At 43.0% G+C, this 19,641-nt stretch overlaps 1 protein-coding gene and 1 long non-coding RNA gene across 14 annotated transcripts in view; one reads left to right on the top strand and one right to left on the bottom strand.

Moving 5' to 3' along the window:
- Nucleotides 1-19,641, top strand: part of TNS3 (tensin 3) — a 258,468-nt gene that overhangs the window by 24,306 nt on the left and 214,521 nt on the right. For 5 of the 13 annotated variants that reach the window (XM_083823133.1, XM_083823135.1, XM_083823132.1 and 2 more), the window contains exon 1: nt 12,380-12,642. The exons of 4 other annotated variants lie outside the window; for them this stretch is intronic. Coding sequence is in view for 4 of the 9 variants with exons in the window: in XM_083823140.1 (XP_083679266.1) it covers nt 201-320 (120 nt within the window). In the remaining 5 variants the exon portion in view is untranslated. Of the gene's footprint in view, nt 1-165; nt 321-12,379; nt 12,643-19,641 lie in introns of those variants that run through there. 4 more of the 13 variants (XM_083823139.1, XM_083823131.1, XM_083823140.1 and 1 more) reach the window with 3 other exon arrangements.
- LOC310893758 lies at nt 13,983-18,362 on the bottom strand. The gene is made up of 2 exons (XR_014579272.1): nt 15,791-18,362; nt 13,983-15,697 (listed from the first exon to the last, which is right to left on the bottom strand). It is a non-coding gene; the product is annotated as an uncharacterized lncRNA (long non-coding RNA).

The following is a 19,641-nucleotide window of genomic DNA, read 5'->3' as shown; positions in this document are numbered from 1 at the left end:
ACCTTGGTATCTGCAAGGCTGTTTCTCATTCCTCACTCTCCCAGCTGCTGTTGTGTAGTAGGTTGTTTTTTTTTCTTTTTCTTTTTTTTTTTTCTTTCCCCTTTCTTAAATATGCTCTCACAGAGGCGCAAACAGCATCGCTTATTGGCTCAGCTCTGGGCAGTGTCAGGTCCCTTTGGAGCCGGCTGAAACTATCTAACATGGGGCAGCTTCTGGATTCTTCCCACTGCTGCCTCTACGGGGCCCAGATTTGGGACGTGAAGAGAAAGCTTCCTGCCCTGGTTTATCCCTTGGACAATTACCTGTTACTGATTTTTCAGGTAGGCAATGATGAAGCTTCAAGATGAAGTCCGAGAGCAATCAAGAGAGACTTCAGGGCCTTGGTACAACTAGTTAAGGGGTCAGGAGCACAGGTGGTGTTTTTCTCAATACCTCCAGTTGCAGAGATTGGCGAGGCGAAGAACAGGGAGAGCCAGCAAATCAATATCTGGCTCCAAACCTGGTGTCATGAGCAGGACTTTGTTTTTTTTGATCATGGGTCATTTTACAAGACACCAGGCCTGCTGGCAATGGATGGGGTTCACCTGTCTCTAAGGGGGAAAAGGATCTTTGCTCGGAAGTTAGCACTACTCATTAATAGGGCTTTAAACTAGATTTGAAGGGGGAAAGGGATAAAATCAGGCTGGACAGAGACAAGCCGGGGGTAGCAGAACAATTGTTAAGGGATGATGTGTTAGCAAGGTCCATCGGTCTTCTGCCCCTGTTGAGGTAGGGGATGGAGAGCCATGTGGCACCAAAGGCACAAGGAACATTGGCGGGTTAGAAATGACAAAAATGACTGGGAATGGTCATGCAGGAATTAGGGCATCTCACTGCAAAAAGATGATGGGATCACTAGCCCAACTGAACTGCATCTACACCAATGCACGCAGTGTGGGCAACAATCAGAAGGAGCTGGAAAGCCATTGTGCAGCAGTAAAACTATGACATACTTGTCATCACAGAAACATTGCTTGCACAATTAGATCACTGCAATGAATGGCTACAAACTCCTCAGAAGGGATAGGCTAGGAAGGAGAGGCAGTGGGGTAGCCCTGTATGCTAGGGAGTGTTTTCATTGTCTAGAGCTGAACAGTGGTGAGTGTTTATGGGTAAGAACCAGGGGAAAGGCCAATGAGGCAGATGTCATGGTGGGCGTCTGTTATAGACTGCCTAACCAGGATGAAGAGACAGATGAAATATTCTACAAACAAGTGGGAGAAGCCTTGCAGTTGCTAGCCCTTGTTCTCATGGGGGGCTTCAACTTACCAGATATCTGCTGGAAATAGACCACAGCAGAGAGGAAACAGTCTAGGAGGTTTCTAAAGTGTGTGAAAGATAACTTCCTGACAGCTAGTGTGTGAGCCTACGAGGGACTGTGCCCGCTGGACCTTTTGCTCTCAAATAGAGATGGATTTCTGCTTGATGTGAAGGTTGGAGTCTGTCTCGCACACGGTGATCACGAATTAATAAGAGTTTTTGATTCTTGGAAAAGTAAGGAGGGGGGTTAGCAGAACTGCCACCCTGGACTTCTGGAGGGCAGACGTTGGCCTGTTAAGGGGACTAGTTGGTGGAGTCCCTTGGGAGGCAGTCCTGAAGGGTAAAGGAGTCCAGGAAGGCTGGACAGTCTTCAAGAGGAAATCTGAAAGTCACAGGAGCAGGCCATCGCCACATGCTAAAAGACGAGCCAGTGTGGAAGAAGACCATCCTGTCTGAACAGAGAGCTGTGGCTAGAGCTCAGGAAAAAAAAGAGGGCTTATGACCTTTGAAAGAAGGGGTGGGCTGCTACAAAGATGTCGGGAGGCTGTGCAGGGAGAAAATTAGAAGGGCCAAAGCCCAGCTTGAGCTTAATCTGGCTAATGCTGTTAAAGACGATAAAAATATTTTTATAAATACATGAACAAGCAAAGGAGGACTAAGGAGAATCTCTATCCTTTATTGGATGTGGGGAGAACATAGTGACAAGAGATGAGAAAGAGGCTGAGGTACTTAATGCCTTCTTTGCCTCAGTCTTTAGCAGCAAGACCAGTTGTTCTCTGGGTATGCAGTCCCCTGAGCTGGTAGATAGGGACGGGGAGCAGAAACCAATGAGGAAATGGTTAGCGACCTACTACTCCATTTAGATGTATGCAAGTCTATGGAGCCAGACGGGATCCACCCAAGGGTTCTGAGGGAGCTGGCGGAAATGCTCACCAAGATGCTTTCCATCATTTATCAGCAGTCCTGGCTATCAGCGGAGGTCCCAGTCGGTTAACAGCTAGCAAATGTGACACCCATCTACAAGAAGGGCTGGAAGGAGGATCCAGGAAACTATAGGCCTGTCAGTCTGACCTTGGTGTGGGGGCAGCTCATGGAGCAGATTATCCTGCGTACCGTCGTCACACAGCACTTACTGAACAACCAGGTGATCAGGCCTAGTCAGCATGGGCTTATGAAAGGCAAGTCCTGCTTGAGAAAGTTGATCTCCTTGTACGACAGGGTGAGGTGCTCAGTGGATGAGGGAAAGGTTGTAGATGTGGTCTACCTATACTCAGAAAGGCTTTTGACACCGTTTCCCGCAGCCTTGTGCTGAAGAAACTGGCTGCTAAAGGCTTGGAGAGGTGTATGCTTTGTTGGACTAAAAACTGGCTGTGTAACTGGGCCCAAAGTATCACGGTGAATGGAGTTAAATCCATCTGGAGGCCGGACACAAGTGGTGACCCCAGGGCTTAGTTTTGGGGCCAGTTCTCTTCAAAATCCTTATCACTGATCTTGGTGAGAGGGTCAAGTGCACCCTCAGTAAGTTTGTAAACAACACCAAGTTAGGAGTGAGTGGTGATCTGCTCAAGAGTAGGAGGGCTCTACAGTGGGATCTGGATAGGCTGGACTGATGAGGCCAACTCTGTGAGGTTCAACAAATCTAAGTGCCAGGTCCTGCACCTGGGGCACAACAACCACATGCAACGCTACAGGCTGGGGGAAGAGTGGCTGGAAGGCTGCCTGGAGGAAAAGACCTGGTGGTATTGGTCGATAACTGAATATGCCAGCAGTGTGCTCGGGTGGCCAAGAAGGCCAACAGCATCCAGGCGTGGATCAGAAATAGTGTGGCCAGCAGGACTAGGGAAGTGATTGTCCCCCTGTACTCAGCTCTGGTGAGGCTGCACCTTGAATAGTGTGTTCAGTTTTGGGCCCATCACTACAAGAAGGAGTGTGTCCAAAGAAGGGCAATGAAGCTGGTGAAGAGCCTAGAACACAAGTCTTACAAGAAACTGCTGAGGGAGCTGGGGTTGTTAAGCTTGGAGAAGAGAAGGTTCAAGGGAGACCTTATCGCACTCTACAATTACCTTAAAGGAGGCTATATAGCAAGGTAGGAATCAGTCTCTTCTCCCAAGCACCAAGTGATAAAATGAGTAGCAATGGCCTCAAGTTGCACTAGAAGATATATTGGATATTAGGAGAAATTTCTTTACTGAAAGGGTTGTGAAGTATTGGAATAGGCTGCCCAGGGAAGTAGCTGAGTCACCGTCCCTGGAGGTCTTCAAGAAACATGTAAATTTAGAACATGGTAGTATGGTGTAGTGGTGGACTTTAGTACTAGGTTAAAGGTTGGACTAGATGATCTTAGTGGTCTTTTCCAACCTGAATTATTCTATGGTTCCATGTAGTATAAGAGTAGTTCTCTGTGTGTGGATGATGTTTAAATAGATGAGATGTCTGTACTGGCAAAGGAGCCTCTTCAGGATGGTGTAAACCAAATCAGTGAGAGGAAGCCATGTTAGCATAAGTGGATTAAAAGTGCTAGGTAGCACAAATTAGTGGTAGCACAAGCTCTGCCCAATAAGTTAAGGGCTTCCTCAATGGATCTAGAAACAGCTCATGCCAGTGCTTCCTGCCACTTACTATGAATAGTATCGCTGTCTCTGTTGTGTTACAGTGTCAAACTTACAGGTAGACAGAAGGCAACTTTTCAGAACCTTCTGCTGGGAATGCTGAATTGTAAGTTGTTTTGTTTTGACCCTCGCTGAGTACAACAATAGGACAATATGAGTACCAAAAACGCAGTTAAACTTTGAAAACATTCTTGATCCCTATGATAAAGATTTCTATGAAAGAATTTTTTGTCTTCTATCCTAAACTTTTCTTGGCAGGTACTATGCTGAGATTTGGTATTGCACAAGTAGGTATTTTGATCCCTTGTGTTTTCTAGTTGCTGCTATGCCAAAACTTTTCATCCTTCTCATTCTACTCCAGGAGTTTTTGTTTGTCTTGCAGAGTTGAGTGGAAGTCTTGGAAAGACACAAAGACTTGCTTGTGTCTCTTGTTCACACATAGTAATGCTGTTTCTCTGTTCATTCTGCTATAGCTATTGGAAGAGTTTTTTCTTAATTCATTGTGGCTTCATTTATGTAACTGCAACTCTCCTGAAGCCACTGGACAATGTATGCCCTTCCCAAAATTGAAATTGGCATCTCCCCCTCTCCCCATCTGATTAAAAGTGGGGAGGAAAGGGCTATTTTTATTATTTATAAACATTGGAGTGTGAAGTAAAGGGGAAAGGATGTAGGTGTTTCAAACAGGATTTGGTGCCTGCCTCCTGGAGGCAGACATCTGTCAACCCACAGGAAGATATTTTTACAGAAAAGTTGGTCTTGTTGGATCTCCCTTTCATAATGTATGTTTACTCTTTAGGAGCTCCTCTATGAATCATGCCATTGAATTAGAAAGCAGACATCAGAGAAGATGATTCTTCCCTGAGAAGAGTAATTACTAGCCCTACAATCTAAGTGAATGGTAGATGAGCTGTTCAAATCCTGAATGCATTTGTACAGCTGACATTTTAGTGGAAGCTAAGGCAACTTCCTTAAATTGGAAATAGTGTGTAGGCTTGTAAAAAGGAGCCAGACAATACTGGGGTCATTGGACAAAGATGTAGGCTCCTTAGGCCACTGCTATTGGTTTTATGTATTACAGAGACAGCATACTATGCTTAAGAAGGGATACTTATAAGGAAATGCCTGGTGAAATTAATTTCCTTTCAATCGTATTTAAAGAGTGTGGCTCTATCTACCCTTATCTAAAGAATCTTATTTTCAAAGTAATGTCTGAAAAGCTAAGGAAAAGCCAGTCCTCTGGCTATATATTCTTGAAATCAGTGGTAGCTAACCTGCAGTCCACAAAGGGTCTAAACGGGCATATAAACTTGTGGCTACTCATCTGCAAGGAATTCTATGGCTTCACTGACACTTGATAACTGATACTAGTGGACCATGACTGGAAGGTGAGCTGCATATGCGCACACTTGGAGAAAGCTTGCTTTCTTGCTTGATTCAAGGAAATCAACCCATCTCCACTAAAAATTAGTGTGTGTATAGAATCATAGAATCAAAGAATGTTTTTGGTTAGAAGGGACCTTAAAGATCATCTAGTTCCAACTCCCTTGTCATGGGCACAGATAAATCCTTCTAGATCAGGTTGCTCAAAGCCCCATCCAACCTGACCTTGAACACTTTCAGGGCTGAGGCATCCACAGCTTCTCTGGGCTACCTGTTCCAGTGTCTCACCACACTTATAGTAAAGAATTTCTTCCTTAATATCTAAACTAACTGAGATGTCTTGACTGGTTTTCTGCCTCCCCTGCCTAACTTCTTGCATGTCAGGATTGAGAGCTCTTGTGCCCAAGAAAAATGCCTTTATCACCCCGATCTCATTTGCTCCTTTATCTCTGAGGACAGTTTCCCAAGGGATCTCACACACTAGTGCCTTAAACAGCCAAAAATTTGCCTTTCTGAGACTTAGGGTCTTGGCTCTACTTTCTGCCCATCCTGTAACCCTCAAGATTGAGAATTCTACCAGGGCATGATCACTGCAGCCCATACTGCTTCCAGTCTTGACCTCTCTGATAAGTTCTTCTGCGCATTGGTGAGCAACAGGTCCAGTATTGTATCTCCTCTGGTGCTATTTATCACCTGTAGTTTCCTGGACTGCTTGCTGTTTGCTGTGCTGCTTTTCCAGCAGATGTCAGGGTGGCTGAAGTTACTTAGCAGGGTCAGGGCCTGGAATTATAATGCTTCCTGGAGTTGCAGAAAGAACTTTTCATCAAAATCCTCTCCTTGATTGGGTAGCCTGTAACAGGCACCAACCACAAAGTATCCTTTGTTGGCTTGGTCTCTAATTTTTACCCATAAGTTCTCAACCTGTCATTGCTGTTCTTCAAAGACAGCTCTGTTCAATCATGTTTTTTTTTGTTGTTGTTTTGTTTTGTTTTTGCATAGAGGGCAACTCCCCCACCTTTCCTTCCTTGACTGTCCCTTCTGTACAGTTTGTAACTGTTGATTGCAGCACTCCAATCATGTGATTCACCCTGCCATATTTCTGTGATAGCAATCAAATAGCAATCAAATCATAGTTTTCCAACTGGGCAGTGACTACCAGCTCCTTTTGTTTGTTACCCATGCTGTGTGCATTGGTATAGAGGCATTTTATGTGGGCCTTCAACCGCCTCACCTTTTTGACAGAATGTTTTTTGGGGTTGGGGGGCATTCCTCACTATTCCAGTAGGTGCACACTTCTATCCTGTTGCTCGTGAGTGTGCGAGTTTCATGGTTTAGGGCCCCACTTTCCAGGTTGATTAGTTTAAAGCATAATGTGCTAAGTGAGGCAATCTACCAGTGAAGATTTTCCTTCCTTTAGTAGATAGGTAGATCCCATCTCTCCCCACTAATCTGTATTTGTTGAAGTACCTTCCATGATCATAGAAGCCAAAGCTCTGTCATTGACACCAGTCACGTGTTAGTCTGCATAATGCATCAACTTCTTCCCCCACCTCTGCTTCTAACTGGCAAAATAGAGGAGAAAACCACCTGGGCCCCCAGGACGCTGAAGTCCTGCTTGGTATTGCCCAGGCTATGCTGTACTATATATACATACATACATACATAATATATATATGTGTTGTTCACAGGCACACAACATGTACAGCAGATTCTGTCTCAGAGCTATTTTCTCAAAAACCAAAAACAAACAAAACAGCAAAATTGTTTGTCATGGGCAAGGCACAGAATCACTGGCTGTACCAGTCAGAAGACAGAGTACAGAAGGCTGTAGGACTCTGGTGCCAGAGGAAAGTGCTGTGAAGCACTGGCAAAGTCTCCAGAAGTTCTGTGGGGAAACTTCAGGGAGTTCAGTCTCTTGAACACAGGGAGCTGAGCACATACATGCACTGGGGGGGGGGGGGGGCAAGCGTGTAATTGCTGGACTAAGTGGTTTAGAGTGGATAACCATGAAATATGTGGGTGATTCCCCCCAAAAAATCCCCTGTATGGTGTTCTGAGCTGGGTCCTATCTTGCTATGTGGAGGAGGGAGGTGGAGGAGGAGAAATATATCACTTTGAAGTTGCCATGGAAAAGGCAGTCATCAGTGCTAAGGGTATACAGAGTGATGCACTGAGGCTTGGTAAGGCCCGTTATGACCTCATGTTCTTGGTTCTCAGTTTTCTTGAATTTTCTGTAGCCACTTGCAGCAACTATATGCTCTGCACTACATTTCCAGACACATTGCACTGAGTATGTGATACATGGTATTTGATTCTTCATTGCCTTCCATCACAACATTTGAAGGATTGTGCAATTGATCCCTGTGGGTAGAACTTCTGTCCAAGTCCTACGAGAGGAACTGAGTTCTGAGAAGAGTAAAACGCAGCAACTGTATTATTTTTCATTTAATTCTCTTTCCTTCCAACTGTATCAACGCTTGGCTTACCTCACTCAATACCACCAGACTTGTGTTGAAAGCATCTTTTGGAGTCTGAGTTTCTTCTGGAATATAGTAATGGTAGCAACAAATGTTATACAAAATACCAGTTTTATAGTGCATCAGAGGCTTTTTTACAGCCTTCACAATTTCACTTTTAAACTTGCCAACTGTAGTGTTTCTCACTGTAGTTTCTTCTTAATGCTTTTTTTGCTGTTCTGAAAAAAAAAAAAGAGGAACAGTTCTAGGAAACTGGAGAATAGCAAAAAGTTTATCAGATAATGTTAAGTGCTAGGAAATATTTGTCATATCACAGGTCATTAAGTATTGGATGACATGAGTATTTGCATGTGTACTACTCATTGTACCACAATGTAAATGAGCCTACCTTAAAAACTGTGTAGTCCTAGCATGCCTGTACTATCCTGTAGTGGGCAATGTAGACATGCCCTTCTGCCTTGCAAGCAGATAACCTGCAAATATACATTTGTTTATTATGAAAATGTGATACATGAATAGAAGGAGAAAATGTTGTAGATACTGTGCAAGATACTTGTCCTTACCCATGTTTCATAAAGAATCAGAGCAGCAAATGATAATTAGAGTAAAGGTAAATTTTCCTCAGCACACTGCAGGTATGGACTGAATTATTCGTATGTTTTAGGGAGATTTTGTGTTTCTCTTTTGTTACTCATTTTGTCATTCATACCGACTGAATGTTTCAGAAGGTTGGTGTATACTGATATTTCATGTTGCTGCACCTGTAACACACCACTAGTGTGTTTGATGAGTCAGCAGATTTAACATGAGCTTTTTGACTATCACAGACATTGTGTTCCGTACAAGGAAGTCGATGTTGGAAAACAGATCATATGGATTGATTCCTAGAACATATAACAGGGGGTTAAATATGGCTAGTTGGGGTGGTGGCTTGAAAATATGTGAAATTGTGGCTTAGTGGTCACAGCTGTATGGGTATGTTTTACTGAAAATGAAAGAAAACAATAAAGCCTATTTATCACGGAACTCCACTTTTTCTTGTTGCAAATGAAAACATAAGCACTGTTAATTTGTGCTTTTTTTGAACTGATTGCTCATGGAAAAAATGTTAAGACCTGAAGTCCCGGCTAAGTTTGAAATTTTTTCTTATTATCTTTTGTTAAGATTAAGCTAGCATCTGAGTTAGTTTCCTAGTACTCTTCTCCAAAAGAGTGCAGTAGGTTCCAGAAATTGCCTGAGTTGCAGATGGATACAAAAATGCCCCTGGAAGAAAACTTGGTAAACTGCTTATGTGGGAGAATAATGCAAATTTTGCAGTACTGAGGTAATGCTTATCCTTTTTTATTTTTATTTTTTTTGTGTATTTGCATAGCAATCCACAAACCACAAATGTTCTGTTCTCCTGTTGGAACATATTGTTTTGCTTCATGTCAGATTTAAGAAAATCAGAGCTGATCAATTGAATAGTCTCTTGTACTACCATCTGGAGGGATTTTTGTCTTACTATTTCTATAAAATACTTTTCTTCCTGTATTTATTTTATAACTCATCCATTCTAAAATACTCTAGCTGAAAGGTAAAACTTTACTATATTTGTTATCACAGGAAGAGGCCTTAGAAAAGAAAGGTAAAATTGTACAGTAGCAAAGTAAGTGTTGCATGGAGAATAGTGAGCCTGTAGTACAGATTGGGGTTTAGTGGTTGTTCAAGCCAAAATGCAGAGCTGCTGGGGAGACATTTATGAAGTGCTGTAAATTCTTATGCTACTGTTGATGCTATTACAGAAGCTCCAAATAAACTATTCTTTTATAATCTCTGACACTGAAGTCAGATTACAAACTTGTATTAAGTGGTCTACTTTGAAAGAGCGTACCAAAGTTTAGGAGCCTTACTGAAGGGAAGGTTGGTATCTGTGAAGTAATCTTGGCACTAAACAGATATGCATCTGTATGCCTTATGAGTAGTTATAAACATAGCATATATCATCAATGTATATATTTTATGCACATGAAAAAATTCTGGTTTGGTCTGGAAATGAGATATTTAAACATAAGAGCAACAGGTAAATAGTGCTGAATACCTGGGTTTCTACATAGCATGGTCTCCAGGTTCTTGTTTGTTGACAAGTGTTCTGTGGTTAGTTTTGGCTCAGTAATGATCAAATAAGCAGTCTCACTGCATTCTGATTTAAAAGCTTTATTTGGGTAACTGAAACATTGATCAAATTTGGCTGCTTCTGTAGATGCATTAAGAATAAAACACCATTCTAAATCGGGAGCAAAAGACAGCGTGTAAAAGATATGAGTCATACAGATATTTTCTGTTACTCCATTCATTGGACTTTTAAAGTATTTGTGGTGTCATTAAAGTACAACACTAGCCTATTTGGATTAGGTTAGTTTAGCAACTCCCTTCACACAGCAGATGCCTTGATTCAGCACTGTGTATCTGAGATGAGTGTTTAACTTAGTTAGACTACACCTTTGTGCAGGTTCAGATACATTTAAAGCACTTTAAAACAAACACAGATTTTTCCTCTCCTTTTGTATTGTCCCCTATTCCTAATAAAGGGAGAAGGGGTGAAATTCAGAATATAGAAGTGATAATTATGGATTTAAACAAATGAGGAGATATTATTTGTCAAGGCTGTGTGTTATAAAATGTAAAGAACATACAGTTATGCGAAGCTAGTGCTGTGGCAGTAACCCTATGTAAACTTCCTGACAGTTTGACAGTGACTCTTCACATAGCCTTGCAGGTGGTATGCAAAAATAAATATATTTTTTTTGCTAGTGCCATTTATATGTAAAAACACATTCATCTAGAAGCAGATGTCTGCATATATATGAAGTATTGCCAAAGTTCAAGCATTTCAAAGTCATGTGTCAGAGTGCTAAATCACAGAATAGTATTTTTTTTTTTTAATATAATAACTTCTGCTTTCTATTCTTGGGGTTCAGGCCTTGAAAATTTTGCATGAAAGTTTGCAACTGATTGTAATTTTTTTTTTTTTAAGGACCAGTGAAATTTTCTGGTAATAACATGATCCATGTGATGGGGCTTCGAGAAAAAACACTGAAAAAACACAAAAACATTGTGAGGCTTTGGAGGTTTGTGTGTACTGCTGATTAAGTGATTGATCCTGTTACCAGGGTCTCTTGGCTTAATTTAGGGATATGTTAGGTATTATTTACATATGACACATAGAGTGGGATGATGCAGATGGCATTGTTTCAGCAGAAAGTTTAGGAGAAACTGTCTTTAAGAACAGTGAGATGCACAACTAAAAGATTTGTAGTATATGTTCTCTTTCTCTATTTGGTACAAAGGGATAGAAGAGGTTTAAAGAGTATAATAAAGTTTTTTTTTTTTTAAATATAGTCAAGCTTTCCTAGCAATACCATATGGTCTTTTCCAAATGGGACTGTAAGCATGTCTGGGAACTAGTTTGTTTTTGTTTGGCCAGTGTTTGTTACATTACTTTCTCAGAGATAGCAATATACTTGTATTTGAATGTCATTGCCTTCCATATGATTACCTGTTTGCCTGTTCCCATAATAAAAGGCATTGCAACAGACTAACATTTGAGCTTTAAAGCCTAGCTCTGGGCTTTCTAGGGGGGCTTCTTCCTCCTCAAAGCAAGGGATTTGCCAATGTTTATCACAGTATTACTGCCTAAACAGCCAGGAGGAAATGCCTAGTGCTAGAATGGGCTGTAAACCTTGCCTCTGTCAGCGTAAGGTATCCATTCCTGCTTAGGATTAATATCCATGAGTTTGTTTCTGGATTTTCAGCTGTTGAAAAGAAGCTACCAAAATGTCACGTCAATATGGCCACTGCTCATTTACACGGGGTCTGAGCCGTAAGAGAAATGTTCAAATACCTTCTTTCGTTTCTAATGATGTGCATGCACCCCTCGGTGAGGCCCCAGCTACCAGCTGACAGCATGATCTGTGTTAGACATCTCAATCTTATTAATTCCACTTATATATTCACTTCAGTGAATATATATGTACTATGCAAGAAACCTGTATTTCCTGCCTACCATGCTCTTTGGCTGTTTTGTGTGGCATCTGGGATCATGCAGATGGTAGCAGCTGTGATCCATCAGGTAGAAGACGGTGCTGGTTTGTGGATCCTGCAGAAACTGCAGGTGTGGAGCTGCCCTTTCCTAAAGTACCTCAAGGAAGAGGTAGTTCTTGGTGTATAAACATTTTATGTGCCAGTACTGCGTGTACATAGGGAACCTGTGGCATTAGGCAGTAGCAGAGATGGGACTTGGGGGATCCTCCTGGAACCCCAGTTGCTGAGGATGGTGAAGACCCCTCAAAACCTGTGTGCTTTTTGCCTCGTCACTGTAGTGGCTCTGCACGTGGCTGCCCACGGCTCTAAGTTCACTCCTCTCCTGCGGCAGCCATGGCTGACCGGCCAGGAGACAGATAAGCGCTCGCGTCCTCAGGACTGCAACTCTTAGGCCTTGCACTACAGCTCAAAACTTTAAAGGCACAGGCAGGGTAAGCGAAGTCCTGCAGGGCCGGCCCGTCCCGGGGCCCCGAGGGTGTCTCGCCAAAGACCAGGGCCGAGGCAGCTCGGTATCGGCGGAGCCCAGCGGAGCGGGGCCCGGCCCGATAGGCACTGCCCCGCGCCCCCCGCCCCCAAGCCGAGAGCGGTGCTACGCGTCTCTTCCCCGCCTCCTCCCCAGCCTTAATCGAGGCGCTGGAGGTTCCTCTCCGGCGGGAGGGACCGTCGGAAATAAAAACAAGTGTGTGCGGCGCGGCACGGCGCTGGGGGAGGGGGGAGGTTAGTTCTCCCGTCCTCCAGCTGAGCCGCTCCGCTACCGGCCGAGGGGGTCCCCGCAGCGCCGGGGCGGCGAGGTAAAGAACTTGGGCGGCCGTCGGGAGCGCGCCCGGCGCTGTGGCGGCGCGGGGCTTTGTTCCCGGCGGGGCGGGCGAGGGAGCCCGCTGCTGCGCGGGGCTCTTCGGCGGCGGGGTCCGAGGAGAGGCGGCGGCGGGGCCGGCCGTCACCGGCCGAGGGGAGCCGCGGCCCCGGGGCCGCGTTGGGGTGGGGAGGGGGCTGTCCGCGGCCGTGCGCCGCTGGGCTGGGGCGGCTGCCGCCCCTCAAGGGCCTGCCTGCCCGCCCCCCGCGGTGTGGAGCGGGGCGGGGGGGGGGGGTGTTGGGCTGGGGCAGGTGTGAGGGCTCGGGATCCCCGTCCCTCGGTGAGAGGGTTCAAGGGTTCGCGTTACGGCGGGAGCAAAGGTGGCGGGGAGCTGCTGCGGGCAGGGCAGGGCGGGATGGCGGCAGCGGGCCGGGAGGCGTGCTGTCCCCGGGCGGCCTCCGAGCGAGAAGTCGGGGAGGTGCTGCCGGGGTTGTTTAACCAGCGCCAGGGTCTCTCAGTGCCCAGAAGCGTAGCGCCAAGGCGTGTGTCTCTCTCCTGAAAAGTTACTTAAACCTACAGGCTTGTAAGCGGATGGGGGGAGTTGGGGGAAGGGAGCGCTGCTCCTGGTTTTTAATGAGGACCACCGCGGAAACGACTGGAACATCTGTACGGCAGCGTTCAGTTTCTCGGGGTGTTTCCCGGGTTGTAGTCAGCTGCGAAACCGTGTTGATACAGTCGTAAACCCACCGTAGCACATCGTTTTGTTGTCTGCGGTGAATGGAGTAGCTTGTTGTCTTTGGTACTAATGCAGATGTCTCTTGATGGCCAACCTCTCTCCATTTGCAGTGGTTTGCCATCGCTGTCTTGAACTGTCAGCTGTCTTACAGAAGGAAAAAGTCAAATTGTCTAGTTATTTACAGGCGCTTTCTTTACATAAAAACCCAAAGGAACTGGGTTAGGGATCCTTGTGTTTCTTCTGCCAACTTATGCCGTAAACAGCTTTTGGCATTTGTTCGGATGGTTTATACTCCGGAGTCATAATCTCTGAAGTTGGCATGGTCTTGTTCTGAGTGGTAAGGAATTGTGCCTCAACAAATTTTTTCATTTCCAAACCTAGGATTAGCAGTTCATTGTCACGTTTTGCGTAATGTTTTTTTTTTTTTTTATGCTGTTTATGTGCTAGGTGGTATATTACTTTTCTGCATTGAGGAGTGTCTGGTAGTAGTCTTTACGTTTGTAATCACAATGTTTACCTTTTACTAGGTATGAAATGGTGGTGAGAGTCACAGGTGTAGAAGACTGTGTCTACGTGAAGGAGACTTTGGGTCTATTATTTGATGTTTGATAGGAAACTTCTGGATACTGCTCAGTGCCATGAGTGATTACAGATGTCTTAAGCTGGCTAACTTTTAAAAGAAGCTGCCACAGTAAATTGGTTAAATGTATTCAATAGAAGGTTAAATGGGACCTTTTCTTAAACTTATGAGATTCTTGATGACTTTGAAATTGTAAAATGGAAACTCTGAAGTATTGCAAATAGTGGGTTTTTCATCTTAAATAGCCAAAAGTGTTTGTTTGTTGTAATTAAGCTGGTTACTTCTAATAACTAATGTTTATTGGAAGGCTTAATCAGTTATTGTTGGAAATACACGCGCTAATAACTTAGCGTTACATTGCCAGGAGTATTCCATGGATTAAATGAAAACATTCAATTTCTTAATGTATGTGTTTGTGCCACAAGGAACTACTATTTAGAGTGGGCAATGGCCACAAATGGTTTAATCGGTGTTCCTTGCAATTTCTGACTTAATCCCGTGTACCTCTCTGCAGCTCACGCTTTGTTTTACTGAACAACTGTAATATTTTGGGGGTATTGTTGGTGTAGGCATTACCTTCTCTGGCCTGCTCTTGTTTCCTGGTCATGCATAAAATACATCTGGACACAGAAAAATTTCCCTGTTTTGGGTTCTTTTGCTGGTTGTGCTGCTTTGCAGGATGACTATGAGTATATCCCTTAGATGTATTAAGAGAAGATCTGTCTCTTTGACTACATGTTCTATGGTTGGAAGAAGGTGTAGTATCACTGAGATTCTGAATAGTGCAGAAGACTGGAATAATACAGAAATTTCTTTCTGACAAGCTGAGGAAGAGTTTCATATCTCTTCTGTGTCACCTTTATTTTTTGGAAATGGCCAAACTGACAGAATGAAGTAGTATTGTGTTGTGTATCAGTGAGACTTATTTGAGTAAAACACTATTTAGTATAATTACTTGCATAGCTCCTAAACATACTTTAAAAAAGAAAAAGAGATGGAAACCAGCAAGCATTGCTAAAATTAGTGAGCAGGTGTAACGAAGGGGAAAAACAAATGTGGTGAAACATTTGCAATAGAAGGAAATTAATCTAGAAGTCACTAAACATACTACAGGAAGTATAATGGTTGGTTAGGCATTTAATTTTAGGGCCTACTGTTCTGTTTTATTCCTAGTGAGGCTGCAAGTTAAATGATCAAGCTGTTGTTACTCATTCACATACTGAACAAATCCTGATTCTCTACTGTGTACCTGCTGAGAACGTACAATTCTTCCCATAGCAATGAGTGCTGAATGTGTCTTATGCATCAGCTTGGCAAAACTTTTCAGAAACTTACAGCATTATTTTTCTGGGGGAGAGGGAGGGAGGGAGGAAGCTCCTGAAACAGCTTGCACACTGCTGTTTTTCACTGTATTGTGTTGTGAAAAATGCTGTGTTTATTCTGCAAATGTTTCCTGTAAGTACAACTTTGGCTGTACTTTCTGCTGATCAAGTGCAACCTAAAATATTGCATGGCTAGCGTAATTGCTTTTTCTTATGCTGAGTCATTGAGTGAAGTTGGTAAGGTCACTCTGGAGTGTTTGTCCAGATGTTAAGTAAGGTACTCATTTACCTCATGTTGATGGTTTAAGAATTAAAATGAGTTGCTTGAGTAAAATAGTACCATGGAGCGAATCCTGTTGTTTCCCACAAAGATGGATTGATGGACCAAGCCTGACTGGCATCAAAGGAGGGAAGCCTAGAAAAGAAACTTTGCAGGTCAGTCTGCCTGTGGTTTCTGGGCCTCCCATACAGGAAGCTCAAATGCAGGGCTGATGCATCTAGAATTTACCAAATCCAAAGGAGTGTCTTTGTACATCAGCTACACCTGAGCTATTCCTGAAGAACTCTCTTGGAAAATCTCTCTTGATGGAGACTGTGAAAGAAGATGTGTGTGTAACAGGAATGACAGGGGACAAGGAGCTAGTGATTCTGACTTTTTTTTTGTTCGTTTCTCCTGGCCTCTGTACCTTTGTGGCTGGAAGGCAAGAAGTGAGCAGGTGACTGAACCTCCTCCCTAAAAATCAATTTGGGCTTGGGAATTGGTTAATTGTTTCTTAGACCACAGGCCTACATGAGGACAGGGATTTGTGTGTAAGTGTTCACAGGTGTTTGGCAGCAAATTATTTTACTGAGGGGCAGAGGATAAGGTTGGGGGAAGCAAGCATCCTGGAAATGTCACAGCTATTAAAGTTTTAGCAGGCTAGTGTTCCCAAAGTGAGGCCTGCCATAAGTTCATGAGTGAAAACAGTTTCAGAAAAACAGCCTGGAAGATAGTATTTCACACCTGGGGATAGAGCAGTCTGCTCCTTGCAACATCCATAGCACTCTGACAGGGCTGTACTTCATTGTATTAATTTCAGCTTTTAAAGTTAATCCTTTGGTACAATGTCAGGAATGGCAGAATAAAGAGAAATGGCTGCATTTGATAGATTAAAAAACAAGAAAGTCGAGTTAAGTTTAAAGTGTCTTTATGGAAGTGTGGGAGAGTCTGTGGTGATAATGATAATGCACTTTATCCATGTAAGCCCACATCTGTTTTTTTTTTCTTACTTGAATTGATAATCTGTTGTATTCATGTATTTTATTGTGCAACTGTGCTTTTAAAGTTGTTTTCTTGCACTGGTTAAAAACATAACTGGACTTGCATACTCAGGCCTTGGTAAGTTTGGGGGTGGGTGGGTTATGGTTGTCACGCGCTTGATATATGAAGGCAGATTTTCCATAGCCTGCGGCATATATTGAAGTGATCTGACACTGATACAAAATTAACATTGTCTTGCTTCACAGGGCCTGGGTGTTCACCCTTTTTCCTTCCCTCCCTTCCTTGCACATGCAAGGTTAATTACCCTGAGGGTACAGGCCTGTGTGATACCAGAATTAAAATAATGAATTGCTGGAGGCATAAGGTGACAGATTGATTTGCAGTAATCTAATGGGCAGGTGTGTTGATGCAGCCTGCTTCCAGTGGAATTTGAGGAAATTAAGCAGCCAGGGAAAGAAAAGATGCTGTTGTCTTCGTAGTTCCTTAAGCTATGTGGACACTCTTCACTCCTCCAGCTTTGGGTATAACAGAAAGAGGTTGTTTAATCCATTTGGGGATGTATTTATTTGTGATTTTTGTAGAATGAAAAAGAGTGGTGTTGTTTGGAGGGCGGTCTGTTAGGTTTATGTATTCTGGATGTGCTTCTAGAGCTGTGTTTTTTTTTTTTTAAATCTGTTATTCTTGGATTGATTTACTGAAAGACAAAGGTGGGGGTGATATTTTCTAAGCCTTAACCACAGAAACAAACAAACAAAAGTAGAATTGAGGGCATCTGGGTTTTCCTCTCAGTTTACTGGAAGCTGTATGCTTGTGGATAGTGAAAAAGTGTGTGATGATGACTTTAACCTACATGCATATGGTTTTATTTTCAATTAAAATACTGTTCTTTATTTTCCCTTGAGGTAATTTTAGTTGGGTAAGCTGGAATACTGCAATGTAAGTGAATGTGTAGTTCTTTCTTCTGTTGAAAAAACCTTAGAGCACATATAAAACTTTCAATGTACCATGCATCCTTTTGCCTACCATTTCGCAGACTCTCTATTTTGTAAAATACATTCCCACTGATCAATAGAAGAAGTGTATTTAAAGCAGTCTTTTTGGTTGAAGTAAAATGGGTTGACTTTCTTCTTCCATAGAAAGTCTTTTTCTGCAGCTGCTACTAGTAAAATTAATTTGGGAAGTTAAGAATAAAATTAAAAATGATAAAGAAAAAATTGTACTAGTGTGTAATTTGTTGAGGGCTGACTGTTTATGCATAATATTATCTTGGTGAATATGAGGACCTCTGCAGAAGTCTTTTCTCTGGCAGTGTTCCTTTGCACCAATTTAAAAAATAAAACCCATTGCCCTTTCTCTAAGCAAGCATCTCAAACTTTTTTTTTTGCTAGGCTTCCTCATGTCCAAATTAGGACACTTGTGTCTAAGTAACTGGATTTATTCTGCTGAATACATTTTTAATTTTTTTCTAACCCCTCAGTTCTCTGTTTCTGTTCTGGTGATTCAGGAGGTGGGTGCTGCTGAAAATGGCCCAGGGGACATTTCCATGTGGTTTGCCACCTTTTTACTGGAGGGGATGAGGAGGGCCTAGACAGCTGTGTGGCACCTTCTGTGCCTGCTGCTCAAGTAGCATCAGGTTGCTGTTGCTTCGGCTCCTTGGAGATGTGACTACCTCCTCCTATTGTCCACTGGCTAGCTTAAGTCCTAAAATTGTGGGCCAACTATTCCCCACAAGGCAGCAGCTTGATTTGTAGTGGCCAGTGAATATGACTTGCTGCTATCAGGCAGAAAATTTGGTATCTGTGAGAGTGGGGGGGGGGGGGGGTGGAACTGAAGGCATCTCACTGGGAAGGAGAGGGGGGAAAAAAGTTGATTTTAAGATCTGAGACTAGGCCCTTTAGTAAATGAGTATGCGCTGAGCCAGGAAGATACCATAGCACTGTGGGATGCCCATCTTGGCACGTGGATCAAAGGAGAGTAGGAGCTTGAACCTGAGTCTTCCACAATCAGGAGAGTGTCCTGACTTAAAGGTCCTATGTTTTTTTGTGTCTATGCTGTGTGTGCTGGTTCTCCCTTTGCCAGTTAGGTAGTTCAATGTGAAGTGGAAGAGCTGCACCAGGAGAGAGTGACAGAAGCAGGTTTTCTGGTCTGGCATAGCTCAAGCATTCCTGGTTGTTTGATACCAAGATTAGTCCACTAGATGTTTCTTCTGGAGGTGGGATTGCTTTTTAACGCCCAGTTGTAATGGGTTTCCTTTTTTTATGAGTGTTTTGATCTGTACCACATTGTGGGCATCCTTTTTTTCTGTCCTTCCTGGGGCTAGTAAAGAGGAAGACACAATCTATGTTCACAGCCTTATGTGAGTTTTCCCCAAATTGCAAAGGAAATATGCATGGAAACACAACTTCTGTGCACACAAGCTTTTGTATTTGTTTAGCTTTAATGGTTAATAGATGATAGTAGCTTGTTGCAGGATGCAGCCAATGTCCTGAAAATACTCCAAGAGCGAAGAATATCTCTGGGGGGTATTGTGTGCTTGTACACCTGGGAACGTGATTTCCTGAACATGTGTTTCAGGTTTTGTTTACCTTGTATATCTGGGCCTTCCTATAGTGTTTGCAATCCAAATGTAATTTTTTTTGGACTGTTGACATTGTATTTTTGCCAGGGTATGGGTAATTTGCTTTCTATTATTTTTAAAATATATATCAAGAAACTTCAGCTGCCTGGATTTTGGTAACGCTTTTCCCATTGGGTTTGATGAAGGAGTTATTTGATTTTAATTTATAAACATGCAGCCTGTTGCTATGGTCAAGAAATGAGAGCCTGGAACCTGGCAAGTTCTATGGTTAAAGTAATTGTTGTTGATTTTGATATTTAACCGATTTGTATTTTTAAAACGAACACAACCAGAAAACTCCTAAAATACTTAGGAACACAAGGTGTCTCACCATTTAAAAATAAAACTTTCCTGAGGTGTGTTAGTTCTCTTGCAGCCATTCACTTATTCTTGCAGCTATCAGCAACTTTAAACCTTCAGAGTTTCTTTTTTTTAGTTGATGTGGATTTGATTTGGGAGGTCAAAAAATCAAGTACAGTTA

This window comes from Anser anser (assembly GCF_964211835.1).
Source record: "Anser anser genome assembly, chromosome: 2".
Classification (NCBI taxonomy): domain Eukaryota; kingdom Metazoa; phylum Chordata; class Aves; order Anseriformes; family Anatidae; genus Anser; species Anser anser.
This window is presented reverse-complemented; position numbering and strand designations above follow the sequence as displayed.